This window comes from Pyrus communis, chromosome 13, assembly GCF_041283825.1.
Source record: "Pyrus communis isolate YQ-2024b chromosome 13, ASM4128382v1, whole genome shotgun sequence".
Taxonomy (NCBI): domain Eukaryota; kingdom Viridiplantae; phylum Streptophyta; class Magnoliopsida; order Rosales; family Rosaceae; genus Pyrus; species Pyrus communis.
The window spans coordinates 27,989,275-28,004,474 of NC_142577.1; the positions used below are offsets into that span (position 1 = coordinate 27,989,275).

The 15,200-nt window shown below is 36.1% G+C and overlaps 1 protein-coding gene and 1 pseudogene across 2 annotated transcripts; both read left to right on the plus strand.

Annotated features, from left to right (window-relative positions):
* Positions 1 to 3,041: 3,041 nt before the first annotated feature.
* Positions 3,042 to 6,376, plus strand: LOC137738093 (uncharacterized; annotated as a pseudogene). Its single transcript, XR_015954623.1, has 4 exons — positions 3,042 to 5,139; positions 5,388 to 5,488; positions 5,678 to 6,098; positions 6,184 to 6,376. The product of XR_015954623.1 is annotated as an uncharacterized LOC137738093 (transcript).
* Positions 6,377 to 10,973: 4,597 nt separating this feature from the next.
* Positions 10,974 to 13,596, plus strand: LOC137738404 (uncharacterized). Its single transcript, XM_068478041.2, has 6 exons — positions 10,974 to 11,392; positions 11,581 to 11,617; positions 12,009 to 12,245; positions 12,347 to 12,394; positions 12,732 to 13,177; positions 13,266 to 13,596. The coding sequence occupies exons 1-6, from the start codon at positions 11,091 to 11,093 to the stop codon at positions 13,336 to 13,338; spliced, it is 1,143 nt and encodes a 380-aa protein (XP_068334142.1). The 5' UTR covers positions 10,974 to 11,090; the 3' UTR covers positions 13,339 to 13,596.
* The last annotated feature ends 1,604 nt before the right edge of the window (positions 13,597 to 15,200 follow it).

Sequence of the window (15,200 nt, forward strand, 5' to 3'; positions counted from 1 at the left end):
AAAAATTGGAGAGGCAAAACATTAACTTTCCTTTAAAAGGGCTTCGAAATTATTGATCCCCTGTGATTTATATAGATCACCTGAAATATTGAAATAAGAACAGAAAGAAAGAAAAAAGCACACCTATGAATGAATGAAACTGTTGACCTAATGGAGCTATCCCCTAATATACTTAGTGATATTAATTAATTAGTACTTCTATCCTTTTTCTCATGGGATTACTTAATGTTTCTAAGGATGTGGGGGCTTTGTTGCTTGGCCAATAAGTAAGGGAATTTGCATGAAATAGAACCGACAAAAAATTGGACATTAAAAATGGAGAGATACTACACGAACAATATACCGTATGTAAACCACAAGTTAGGTCCATTTTTATCGTTTGTTTAGTATCCTCTTGTACCGTTTTCAATTCAAAGTTTGTTAAGTGATTCTATTTGTGCACTATTCCCTATAATTACAATTGTTCTAAAAATCTCGATCCAGTGTTGTCTAGACCCTGCCTAGATGCTTAGGCAGTTGGCCACCACCCCGATTAGTCCCTAAGTATTTGAATATTAAGAAATGGCACCTAGACCCGCTTAAGCGTTTGCCTAGCCTGTCTAGGTCACACCTCCCACTTAGATAGAAAATCGATAATTTTCATTTTGTATTTTATTTTTTCAATAAAATGTAATAGACTTACTGAATACTTGAATGAACACTCTTTATATGCTTGTTCCCTATTGTTTCACTTTGTTCTAAAACTTTATAATATATGTTATTTTGTGCAATTTATGTATCCCAATACAATTATGTGTTTTTTAAGTATAAATAGGCACTTGGTACAATATATAATAGATTTACTTAAATCCGCTTTGTTCATCTAGACCCCCGCCTAGTCCTTGCCTAATCACTAGGCCCTAACCTGCCTTCCGACTAACACCTAGCATTTTTTAGAACCTTGTCACCATTTAGCAAACCATGAACCTATGTTGTCATCACATTACTTTCTGCAAATAAATCTCTCTCCTTTTTTATTTTTTATTTTTTTCCTGAAAAGGTGAAGATTGAAAGGAGCAGTTTCTAATGAAAGAGCAATGTCTTCATCATCAAAATGTTGTGAAAATGCTTTTGCAGATGTGGTGTTTGTTTCAGGGAGCAAGCAAGTCATGGGATGATGTGATGTAGGACGTCCATGCCATTCTCTACTCCTAAATTCTTCGTAGTTGTGGTGTTTGTTTCAGGGAGGCAGACTCTTTCACCTCCCACTTTTCGTGCCCTCCTGTTTTGTGTGGTCATGGTTAAGTTAAGTTAATATTTTATATTTTTTTTATAGAAATAATAAGACAAAAAAAAATAGTAATATAAAATGTTGACGTGTCTTAACATTGACCACACAAACAGAAATGCACGAGAAGTTAGAGGGCACAAAATCTGCCTCCTTGTTTCAGAGAGCAAGCAAGTCATGGGATGATGGGCCATTCTGTACTCCTCCTAAATTCTTTGTAGTAGTGAATCTGGATCCTCCTCGGATTTTTTTTGTTAGGATTCCAAAGATTTGTGAATCATGTCTGTTTATTGTATATTGTACGGTTAGAAATCATTTTAATTTTTTTTATTTAAAATAAACATAAACAGTACCTGATAAAAACTAACAACACGATGTACGATAAACGAATACGATTCATAGTTCTCCAGAATTCTCAGAAGATGAGAAGATGATCCTTATTCTTGTTGGTGTAGTTGTGGTGTTTGTTTCAGTGAGCAAGCACGTCATGGGATGATGGGTCCCTCCCGATCTCTCTCTCTCTCTCTGTAGCTGTTAGCCCTAAAACAGTAGCTGGAACTTCAAATAGGGTTTGAGACATACTGGTTGCCTGCACAGAAAAAGATATCCCATCATCGTCTATCAAAAGCTTCCTACTCTCTCACTCTCACCCTTTTCACTTCGTCAAATTTTCTTCTTCTTGGGGGCTGCTTGGGACCATTATCCATGGAGCAAACTGGGTAAGTGATGGGTCAGCTTGCCATTATTTATGGAGTCTCCGAGGCATTGGATCATAGACAAAGTTATAAAGGTGGTGGGATTTTGTGATCATTTGTGTGTTAGATTTTTAATTTTAGGTATTTTTATACAACATTATTTTTATACTCAAAATATAAAAAATTGGTTTCGAATTTAACATCTACAAAATTCGAACTTCACATTCAAGAAAAATACCATTTGGTCAGGACTATAAATGTCAATAGAAAAATTCTCCAGCTAAAAAAAAAGTAATAAATCAATCTTTGGTCAGCAAAAGCTAAACAAGCAACGTTTAAAAGTTAAAACTGAAGCACAACGACGCCGTTTCGTATTTTTGGTTACCAACCTTCAAAATTGCCGGGAAGCCAACGGCTTCCTTAAACCCTAACGCCCCCCTCCGCCGCCGTTCCATCAATAAAGCTTGGATTCTGATCCAACATCGAACCAATCTCTGGTCTCTATCATTTCTATCAGCTTTCCAATTTTCCCAGGAACCAAACAGGGCTCTTGCCTTTTCATGCTTAAACCCTAATCCCCAATTCACGCTCCATCACATCCAGAAACGGAAGTCCTCACATTTCCTACAAAAATCTCAAATTCTCGCTCCCCTCTTTTGCCTCATCTTCACTAAACCCTCGGCATCCGCTGAAAAGTTAGACGACGAGCTTGCCGCCGCCGTCCCAAATCCTACAAGCAACGTCTCCGGAGTCATTGCGGGCTTGGGAATCTTTGGTTTGAGAAATTTTTTTGGGTAATCGTTATTTTAGAACCTTCATCTCGAAGCTGAATCAGTCAGAGGTGGATTTGATTATTGAAAGTTTGAGTCTTGAGAGCCCGGATTCGGCTTTCGGGTTCTTCAATTTTTTGAGGAATGAGTGTGACTTTCGGCATTCGAATATTGCGGAGTTTATCGTTGCTCATGTATTGGCGGCGAATAGGCAGTTTCAGGAGTTGCGTTCGGTTGTAAAGCAAATGGTGGATGAAGAAGGTATGGTTTCTAAGTGCTTCTTCTATCATATAGATTGCAGCTTGGTCTGAGATTATGCAAGGCAGATAAATTTTTGGGCCGAAATGAGTAATGAGGTTTTGTTGAAGTTATTGAATAGCTCAATTTTTATTTTTTTATTTTTTTATTTTGTTACTTACTTTCTGTGAGCTAGAAGAAAAAATGATGGTAGTTGTTTATGCTTTGAGGCATACAGATCTCATGTGGAATGTTTATAATGAAATAAAAGATACTGGAACTCCGGAGAGTGACTACACTACTTCCATACTTATAGATGGACTGTGCCATCAATCCGGTCTGCAAGATGCAGTTTCTTTCCTCATGGATGCTGAAAGAACGGAGACTGGGCCTTCTGTTGTTTCTTTCAATACCATCATGTCTTGGTCCTGTAAATTGGGTTTTGTGGATGTTGCAAAGTCGTTTTTTTTGTATGATGTTCAAGTATGGACTTGTTCCTGATTTGTACAGTTATAATATTCTGATTCATGGGCTATGTGTAGCAGGTTCATTGGAACAAGCATTGGAGTTCACCAAAGACATAGAGAGGCATGGGGTACAGCCTGACACGGTAACTTACAACATTCTCTGTAAGGGGTTTCATCTACTTGGTTTGATGAGTGGAGCTCGCAATGTCATTCAGCAAATGTTGGTTAAAGGGTTGAATCCGAATCGTGTTACATATACAATTATGATATGTGGCCACTGCCATGTTGGCAACATTGACGAAGCCCTTAAGTTGCGGAAAGAGATGATTTCAAGAGATTTTCAGTTGAGTGTCATTATTTACAGTGTACTACTCAACGGTATGTGTAAAAGTGGACGGGTAGAAGAAACATTGGGATTGTTATATGAGATGGAAGCTGTTGGCTTGGAGCCAGATCTTATATCATATTCAATCCTCATTCAGGGTCTATGCAAGCATGGAGATGTACAAAGGGCTAGCGAAATATATAGAGAAATGTACAGGAAGAGAATCATTCCCAATTACTCTGCAAACCATGCTATTCTGTTAGGTCTGCGTGTGAAAGGGGATATTTATGAGGCAAGGAAGTATTTTGATCATCTGACGACAAGGGCTGTGACAGAGGATGTTGTGCTGTATAATATTATGATGGATGGGTATGTAAAACTAGGTAGTGTTGCAGAAGCCATACAATTATATAAACAAATAATTGAGAAGGGAATAAATCCTAGTACTGTCACTTTCAATACTCGTATTCATGGTTCCTGCAAAATTGGGAAACTAGTTGAGGCTCGAAGGATGTTGGATACCATCGAGCTGCATGGATTGCTACCCAGTCCAGTTACTTATACTACTCTTATGAATGCTAACTGTGAACAGGGAAACATCAAGGGCATGCTTGAATTACTTCGAGACATGGAAGCAAAAGCTGTAGAACCAACTCATGTATCTTACACGGTAGTTATTAAAGGACTTTGCAAACAGGGGAAGCTGTGGGATGCTGTTCACGTAGTCGAGAAAATGTATGCTAAGGCCTAACCCCGGATCAAACCACATATAATACTATCATCAAATGTTTCTGCAAAGCTCAAGACTTCTAGAAAGCTTTTCAGTTACACAACGAGATGCTGATGCATAATCTTGAGCCTACTCCTGTTACATATAATCTCCTCATCAATGGTCTTTGTGTATATGGTGACCTAGAGGATGCTGACAGGCTACTGGTTTCTCTCGATGACGGCAATATCAATTTGACAAAGTTTGCCTATACCACGTTAATAAAAGCACATTGTGCAAAGGGTGATGTATATAGGGATGTGGGACTCTTTCTTCAAATGGTGGAGAAAGGATTTGAAATCTCCATCAGAGATTATAGTGCTGTAATTAATAGATTGTGCAAAAGGTGTAGGATAACTGAAGCAAAGTACTTTTTCTGTATGATGTTATCTGATGGGATTTCTTCTGATCAAGAACTTTGTGAGGTGATGCTTAATGTTTTCGATCAAGGTGGTGATTTCGATTCAGCAGCGGAACTCCTCGCTAAGATGATCAAATTTGGCTTTCATCCTGATTAATTCCTTGGGAAAGTTATATCTATTAGCATCAGGCGATTTGACCATTGGGAAAAGCTGTTTACTGGCTCATAAAGAAAGTTCCGTTCACAAGGTATAACATTCTATTAATCTCTCTCCAGTTTCTCACAAAAAGATAAATAAATTATTTCATATCCATCCAGAAACGAAAATTAAGTCAGAAGATCTAGGACCCCTTTCCTAGTTATTTCATATTAACACTAGGTTATTGTTGATTAGCTGTACGAGCCCAATTATAATTCTTATTCATTTTATCATTTTTGTGGGTATTCTAATTGTAAATTGACAACCAGACCAATTTTTTTTTTTTTTTTTTTCCAGAGGGCAGCTGAGATTTAGTTGCTAAAACAACTTGAGGAGCGGGAAAAGCATCTCAAACCTTTGCTTTCTTCCTCTTAAACGAACACTCATCCGATTTTCAGGTAAGGTTGTCGTTCACCCTACCTCGAGTTATATCCATTATTTTCATTTTCTTGGCACAAACAAATGCAAAGTACATTCAAGAACAATACTGATCAATGACGTTCATTAACTAGATTCTTTTGTACGTGGTTATGATTTTTATGACTGTGCAGCAGAAATCTCAAATTAATTGTTTACTCTCGTTGCAGAGTTTACGACTTAGGAGCAAGGATGTTCTTGGTGAAGATAAGGCTTAAATAGCTGAAAGTTGAAACCAAGAGTTCTTATACAAGAGTGCCGGCTAACCAGGATGCTTCTACACATGCAGTCCCAAATTTCAGGTGCGCCCAAGAGTTAGTTTAAGATCCTTGTGGAGTCTCGGGAAAATGCTGAACAAAATGATCCCATCGCTGAAACCAAGAGTTGTTCTAAAAGTAGAAACACTATCTACTGGAGGATTTGTGTGACAATCTTCTCGTTCGTATTTGAAAGATGAATGGGAATCATGTTGCCCCGGTGACAATGAGGGCGGTTGCCCTTTTCTTTGAACGTAGTAACCCATGTGCGTCTCAGTCTTTTGCCTCATTAACAACCAGCAAGGGGAAGCTAGTTCCTTGAGTTCTTATGGAGGTTAGTTTCTTGAAGAGAGTTTCAAAGAATGCACCACTCCATTTGCTTCTGCTTCTCTTTAATTCTTACTTTCCCATGTTTTCAGGACAATCGAAAGAGACGCTAAGGTGAATTTATCATCAGGCTCTTCTGCCTCATAGGCAAGAACAAAATACCATTCAGTTCATTCAATGTGATCTGAATAATAATAATTTACTGAAAAGTTAACAGAGTCTCCTGGACTTTGATACGAACTGTATGAAACGGTAATAAAGAATAACCATTATTTATTCCCCAAATTCCTATTTGTTTTTGGAGCTGCTATTGGCGCTCCTGAATCGATCTTTTATGTACTAGTCTATGTACACCCAATTTTTATAATTTTAATTTTTTTTTTTAATTTGACCGCAAAGTTAATCTCACTCTAGCATTACTACATCGAAAGTGACTACGAGAAGAATTTATTAATAAAAAAGAAAAATACAACATGTTAAGGTAGATATGAAGTCAAACCTTGAACGTTTAAAGAAGTCATAAAAAACATGAGATTAATTGTTGTTGTCAACACAGGTTTGATAAACAGTTTAATGGAGCAGTCCTGTAAGCCAGATGATTTACCAAATGTATCAATGTGGTTTATAATGTTGATTACCATACAACATTGAGTGTGAAACGGGAGAGAGTGTGAGAATATCAATTTGTCTCCTTTTTTTCAAATTTTATTTTAGTATTTCTGGGCATTTTAAGGAATTTTTAACACATTTATCGTTGTGTTTGGCAACCACTTATACACATTTAAGAAATTTCAAATTTGCAAGAAACTGAGGTGGAGGAAAAAAAAAATCCAATTAAGAAAGAGTGCAGAGTAGAATTAGAAAGTTGATAATTAGTACAATATTGAAATTAGTATATAATTCTCCATTCATTAATCATGTTCATTCAGTTATTCTTAGGAGGGTGGTGCCTTGGTGAATTGTAGTCCTGACTAAAAGCTACAAAACCTGCATGTTCATGATCATGATCGACTATTTTCTCAGAAAATCGACTTGTAGTAGTACTTTGTCTGCATTCCACATTGCCACATGAAGATTGTCCTTCAAGGTCGGAGCTGTTGGACCTCCGAGTTCCACTTACACCGCCTTCCGCCACTACTTTAACATCCTTTTCTAACCTCGCCGCGGCCATTTTCCTTCCTCGTATCCTCTTATCCTCCTTGGTTGCAGTAGGAGGACTAACCACTTGATGATGATCAATATCTTCACCCTGTACATATAATATATGTAAGTTATAATCAATAAATTTGTACGACTCTAGGTATTGTTGAGGATATACAGTATTACAAATCATACAACAAGTATGGCAAATAATACAGTTTGGAGTGCTATTTAATTAAAAAGCAAGTCTCAAAAATACATGTTGTATGTACCTTCATAGTCGAAACATCATTTGAAATTGGTCCACCAATTACATATTCTTTTTGAAGGGCCATCTTTCCTGTCGTCCCTTTCACTTCTCCTTTCCCCGTTCCTTCCACTGCTTTTCCCCCAAATCCCCTCATCTTTCTTATATTCACCCAAAACCCTAAATTTCTAATCCCACCCAATCCAATATTATAATTACATTACTCCAATATTATACCTCCACTTGTTTCAATTCTCCAAGCCACCACTATTTGGTTCCAAATTCAAGCAAGTTTTTTGGTATTTTAATCTAATCTCAATTAAATTATATTAGATATTGGTGGAGATTTTTAGTCTATTATTGATATGATTGTTGATGTGTTTTATGTTTGTATACTCATTTTATAATTGAATTTTAGATGGAATTTTTGTTTATTGGTTGATTGGTATATGTTTTGTGTTTTTGGTTAAATGTGTAGAAATAAGAAATATGGAAAGATTTTTCAAGCCAAAGCCAATAGCACCATCTACTTGTTCGGGTTCTGATAATGATTTTTCTCAATTGAGGGGAATTAATGAGCTTGCTAAGAAAATGGTGAAGAAAGGGTTGCATCGAACATTTGCATATGTATATTTGCTTGTTCAGTTGGCTTTGGTTTTACCGGTTGCAACTGCTTCAGTGGAGAGGGCATTTTCCGCTATGAATATCATTAAGGGTCCACTTCGCAACAAAATGGGAGATCAATGGTTGAGTGACAGCTTAGTTGTTTACATTGAGAAAGATGTTTTTTCATGTATTGGTAATGAAGCTATCATGAAACATTTTCAGACCATGAAACCTCGTCGTGGACGCTTGAATTAGGATTTTATAGCTTGTAATATTGTTATGCAAATGATTTTTGAATAAAATGTATTATATTTAACTTTTCAATGTTATTTTTGTCTATAAATTTTTTAACCTTTACTATTGGGACCCCCCGAGTTTAAAATCCTGGATCCGCCACTATATATATATATATATATATATATATATATATATATATGCCCGCTGCATGTAGTAGATTTTTTAATCACTGCTCTCTTTGCATATAATTAAGTGCTCGCAAATATGTTCAGAACATATGGACTTGTGTTAGGGTTTAAGAACTAATTAATTACAATATAATTAAAGGGGTTTCATCGATCCGACGAAGTCTTTCAGTGGGTGTCCCTCGTCTAAAGTGTAACTCTCATTTGTTTTTAACTTTTACCCTAGGGATAGCACTCATCAAACAACCTCTAAATATGTAAATTTCTCCAAAGTCGGAATTTGTGCAAATGTTACGTGGGTGCATGGTATTTTGCGTATAGCTAGCCACAATCATGTGCTGCATGCCACCAAATTCTATATCTTTATTCAATGAAACAATATAATTTTTGCATGAATGATATAATTCTCAAACAAAAAAAAATAAAAATAAAAAATTGAAAATTGAAGTATAGAATTGTAGAACGTTACCGGTTATCAATTGTTTTTGCTAATGCTATTCATACATTCTTTTTTATCATTTACACATCTTTGTAATTTTTATTTATTAATCTTCTTTAATTTATTCGATCCGATGATCAAAAATTAAGAGAGAAATGTAAAAGTAAAACTGAGTATGCGGATAGAACCACCCTTGCAAGATGCATGGTACGAGCCAGCAGAAAAGGAATTGAGATTTCAACATTAATTAGGTCTACATTGGTTGAAGAATCATTAAATATTAGATCAAATAATTAGGTACCATGAATCATTGAAATTAATGAATTAAATTTTTGCTTTTCTGTTTATGTGAATCCATGCATTTATGTATTTGCTAATCTTCTTGTCAAGTAAAAAGTTTATTATTAATAAGGGAGGGAAGAGAGTTCAACACTATTACAATAATTTAGAGGGGGTAAAATTTGGAATCCGGAACGCATGAGTGGAAACTCAACACTCTATCTATTAGAATATTGGACCGCATGCAAAAATCCAAGTAAATTAAACAAGTGAAAAATAGTTTAATTCCTTGCATTTGAAAAATCCAAGTAAATTATGAAGGTGATTTAGTCTTTAAAGGGTAGGGATTTCACATCTCCGTTTTCTTTTGCACCCTTCTTCTTATTTTTATTTCGTGATTTTCTTTTGATTTATCTAATTTCAAATTTCAAGTGCTAGAAAACAGAGAGTTGTATGCAACTTTGCATGATGAGAAAAAGAGAATGTAAAAATTACTTTTATTTATGTCGTCAGAAATAAATTATAGCTCAAATAGTTAAAATCACTTGCACTTATTCTAATATCGCTTGTATTGGTGATATCGTCATCTCGTTTGTGTTTGGGCTGATGGGCTGATGGGCCTCGTTATGCATACTAGTATTTGGGCCTTGATAGGTGTAAAAGTGAGTTGTGGTAAAAGTAAATAATAGTCCAACATGCAATCATTTGATGTTCCCTCGGCCATCCCCCACCCGGCCACACACTCATTTTATTTTGCTTATTTTTCATCAATTACCCCAGAAATTCATCATTCATTTCACTTTTGCATTTTGGCTCTCTCAATTTTTAATTCTGCTGGGTTGGTCTGCAATGGAAGTCATAAGTTCATAATTAACCGGAATTCTGAGGATTTTTTAAGAGCAAACATTCAAAATATTTTTTTTTCAAATTAAATATTTCTACTTAAAACATCTCACTCACAAACAAATTTTTATTTTTTTAAAGAACATATTTGCCAACAATTCATTCATTTCCCAAGGAACTCCTACTAGAAACTCTTTGTGTTTGAATAATAAGTTTAGTGCTTATGATCAAAACTGTTTATAATATAAATCACTACGTAAAGATCACCACTACAAAAAATGAATTAAAACTATGACCGTTTAGTCAATCTATTGTAGCAAATACATAGACGGTTCGTAATGTTTTTACTAATTTCGTTATTTTGTTTTTATACAGTTTCATGACCAAACGACCTTATTTTTAATTAATTTTTTGAAGAGACAATATTTATAAAGTGATTTATAATATAAACGATTCTGATCATAAATACAAAATTCTATAAATCGGTAACAAACAATTTTGAGTAGAAACTCATGTTCATCATTTCAGTAGCCAAATGTTATTCTTTTCCATTTATTTCAAAGAAATCAACGTATCACAATCCATTTATTAGTTGTAAAATGGCCTCGTTGATTTTAGTTTTACGAAAATAAATTCAAGGGACGATTTTGAGGCAATTGATTTGCAAAAGTTTTGCTCTTTCTTTTTTCTTTTTTTTTTTCCTTTCTTTTTCCCTTTGATTTTCTTTTTTTGTTGTCCCGTATGATTATCCGACAAGAATTCCTTGCTCTATATCTCTTTGTCGTGCCCTTCAAATCTTTCTCTCTTAAAACAGGAATTAATTCAAACACTTTTATCTCTAAAAACCCAAATGGAAAACCTTTTTTTTTCGTTTCAAGAGAATTCAAACACAAATCTTTTAAAGCTGCATGCTTTAAACTCCTATATGATTCAAATATTCTCATAAACTTTACCACGCACTACAATTCTCTCCAGACCACTTAAATAACACCCTCTGTCAAAAAAATTTCCACGGATAAAAAAATGGGGTCTGCAACATCGTCTATGGCTGCAAAGTTTGCATTTTTCCCACCGGACCCTCCGTCATATGACACGTACGTCGACGAACCAACCGGGAAAATGAGGATCTCCAATGTTCTTCCCCGAGACGACGTTGATGTGGTGAGGCTGAGCACAAAAAAAGGGAATGAGATTGTGGCCATGTATGTCAAAAATCCATGTGCTTCACTCACTCTTCTGTACTCCCATGGAAACGCTGCTGATCTTGGTCAGATGTACCACATTTTCACTGAGCTTAGCCTTCATCTGGGTGTCAATCTCATGGGGTCAGTCTATATATATTATATCAGTTTTCATATGTTTTTTCTTCTAATATTTTCCGAAAGTGATTTATGTGCAGAATTATTCATTTTTGACATTTAAATTAAATAAATCAAATGAAAATCATCTCGTTGTTTCTTTGTTGCTTATCCAGATTAGTTTTGATTTTTTTTTTCTTGTGCTATATTTGCAGGTACGATTATTCTGGCTATGGACAATCTTCTGGAAAGGTATAATCTGCCTACAGTTAACTAGTTCCTATATAAATTTCTGTAACTAAATCAATTGTGTCAAATCCAGTGTTTAACTGAACACGTGTCACTATTTGACATGACCTAATTTGGCATGTTCTGAATCCCGATTATTTCGTAAAGAACTGTTTGTTTACTTCTTTGTTCTGGATTGGGAAAAACAACAGTACCATTAGCAATTTGATGGTCCCAAGTTTATGGATAGATTACTTCCATATCCCGGGGGTAAATCCCCTCTTTTTTTCGCTCGTCAGTTAGCTAGGACAAGTGAGAAAGCGAAAAAGAAGATGAGACATATTCCGGGACACGAGAGGTTATTTCTCCAATTTTGTACCATATTGATGATAATGTGCCCTTTACTATCAACTAGCCAAGTGAGCAGGACACATATGCAGACATAGAGGCAGCATACAAATGCCTTGAAGAGAAGTTCGGTGTAAAGGAGGAAGATGTCATTCTGTACGGACAGTCAGTTGGAAGCGGACCTGCTTTGGATTTGGCCGTTCGTTTGCCTAACTTGAGGGCTGTTGTTCTTCACAGTCCAATATTGTCCGGCCTCCGAGTAATGTACCATGTCAAGAAAACATTCTGGTTTGACATTTACAAGGTTTAAACCTCGTACTTTTCCACTTTTATTGAACAAGACCAGACTTTTCGTGGACTGGATTATCGAATTCTGTTATTGAATGTGCTTTGCTTCTGGTGTAGAATATCGATAAGATCCCACTTGTCAGTTGCCCAGTTTTGGTGATACATGTAAGTCTTCATCTTTATTTCTATGTGGTGATTTAATTACTTACGAAGTTACAATATGCATGGATTCCGACTATGGAACAAACGTCTTTTCAATAAAGAACTAATGGAAATTTTTGCTCTAATCCTACCACATCTTTTAGCACTTGAATAGTTGCAGTTTTGGTAATTCATGCATGTCTTCATCCACTAGTTCTTTATAGAATAGGCGTTAATCTTTTAATAAAGAACGGACATCCTGCACAAGAGAATTTATGTTCCAACTATAGCCTTGGAGTTCTCGAACCTACCACATTTCTTGGAATTGAATCCCAAACTCTTTTTTGTTAAAATGTTGTAGGGAACTGAAGATGAAGTTGTGGATTTCTCCCATGGAAAACAGCTGTGGGAGCTTTGCAAAGAGAAGTATGAACCTTTGTGGCTCAAAGGAGGCAACCATTGTAACTTGGAACTCTATCCGGAATACTTGAGGCATCTCAGGAAGTTCATATCTGCCATAGAGAAATTACCCCGTCTTCGAAATTCAACCGAACAAAGCGCAGATCAATCAGAGTCTCCTCTGAAGATTGAAGACATCGGGGACAAGGCAAGATCAAGCACTGACTTAAGGGACAAGTCTAGGTCCAGCACCGGGAAGCGAGACAAGTCTAGGCTAAGCACAGACAGTAGAGAAAGATCAAGTACAAGCACTGAAAAGAGAGAGAAGTCAAGAAAGAGCACCGATCGGTCTGGAAAGTTGAGGAGCAGCACAGATCAGTCGGAGAGGGCTAGAAATAGCTTCGACCGGTAAGTTGATTATCGATGAATCTATGTTTTCTTTTCCATTTCGTCTACAGTTTTTGTTAATGCTGACTATTGAAATCCATGGTGGTAGATTGGGAGACATGGTGAGGTCAGTTGGATTGTGTAACGTTGATTGTTTGAAGCAGGCGGCTTTGGAGGCTTGAGTGCTCTCATCCTTCGGATTGCAACTAGTTTATAGACCACTACATGTTTGGTTGACGGGATGTTTGGCTCAAGGGAAATTGTAACAGCTCACCGAAGCTCCGCTCCTCGTGGGGTTTACCTTTCTAATCCAATCCAATCCGATCCTAAGCACCAAACGTTTGACCCTCGAGACTATCCTAGTCTCTTGTGATTTGTTTTCTTCTGAATTTTTGAATGTTTAACTGCAGAAGTTAAATTATACATTGACCATTTTGGAATCGTTATATCACTTCACTAAAAAGCTATGTTTCAGATTGTCTTGGTTGAAAGAGTTGAGTTGACAAAAGGTGGGGGAGAGTTTCCAAAAACTAATTAGACCCTAGAGTTTTTACTTCTCAGCTCTTGAACTTAAATTGGTATTTAATTGCTAATACAATCAGACAAACGTTTACTAGCTCAATTTGTTAAAAATATTCACTTCTGCATTCATGTTTGATTCTCCTCTTCCCTAATGTTACTTATATCAAAAGAACAAAATTGCAATTACGTATACAAGACAAGGCCGATTGGCGACTATTTTTGGATTTTGGTCATGCTATATAAATTAGTGGTCCCTGCAAAGGTTTTACTTGGTAAACTCTGGTCTTATATTGGGATTGGAATTTTGATCTGGTACTGATGAATTGCACGATGACTGTTAAAGAAGGTTGAAATATCTCTGTGAGTCTTTTCCGCCTCTTGAAGAATGGACTGACGTGGCGAAATCACCAATGAGCCCTTTTTCAAAGTGAAAGAAAAATGGAAAATACAGAAGATAAAGTTGAAGGTGGAATGGCGGATAATATCTAGGCCTCACAAACTCCATAGAAGAAAACTCGGAGTCCAAACAAAACGTAAAACCTCCACAGTGTTGTACTTTCTAGACCACTCCACTCTCCCTACTTAGAACATCCCCAATGGGGGCTTTATCCTCCATGAGCCTACCATATTTTTAGTCTTAGCGAGAAATGTCATCTCCAATGAGCCAGAAAATAGGGCTAGATCCACCACTGGGGTTAGCAACTTTCTTTTTTGGGTAGCATAAAATCAGGTTACATCTAACCCCAAAAAACAGTGGGTCTCACAAAAAAAGTAGAAACCCATATGAGCAAAATTCTATCACTCTCCCTCCACTTGCAAATACACTTATACTCTCCTTTTATTATTTTTTAATTCTTTTTTCTTACTTATTTTTCTTGCAATTTGGCTAATTAATGATTGTTTTAAATTTCATAAGAATTAAAATTTCAAATTGATATAACATTCATGGGCATTGATCGGTGAAATTTTCAAATAATTTTTTTCAAAATTGTATGTGTGTTAGGTAAATTATTGTGTTATACGTGAAAATCAAATTATTTTAGAGGGCAAAGTGGGAGTTTGTTTCTTTCAATGAATGAGATTAAGATAAAGGAATCTAATCCAACGAACGATTCATAAGTGATGAAATCAAACTTTGTCACCATTTAAACTTTTTAGGTTGAAGGGTTCATATAAAAAAAAATATATATTTAAGATAGCACGTCCAAAAATCAACTTAAGAAAAGCTAACAAAAAAAAAAACATCGCTAAATCAAATTACTATATAAATAAATATATATAGCCCCAAAGCCCGAAAGATATAGCCCCTCATTGAGAGATATTCTTTTATAAAGCCCCAAAGATTCCTCGAAGCTCTAAAATGGGCTATATCCACCACTTTTCTAGCTCCATATAGAGCCCCTCACTGGAGATGCTCTTACAAGCTATGATGAAAGAAACTTTGCGCTTGCACCCAGCCTTGCCTCTGTTAGTCTCTCATTGCCCAAGTGAAACATGCATTGTGGGAGGCTACACTATTCTG

Bases quoted from the DNA above. Each gene is read 5' to 3' on its own strand.
- LOC137738404 (XM_068478041.2), top strand. From the start codon at position 11,091: ATGGGGTCTGCAACATCGTCTATGGCTGCAAAGTTTGCATTTTTCCCA. The intron at 12,246-12,346 runs GTTTAAACCTCG...CTTCTGGTGTAG, and splicing joins TCTGGTTTGACATTTACAAG to AATATCGATAAGATCCCACT. The intron at 13,178-13,265 runs GTAAGTTGATTA...CCATGGTGGTAG, and splicing joins GCTAGAAATAGCTTCGACCG to ATTGGGAGACATGGTGAGGT.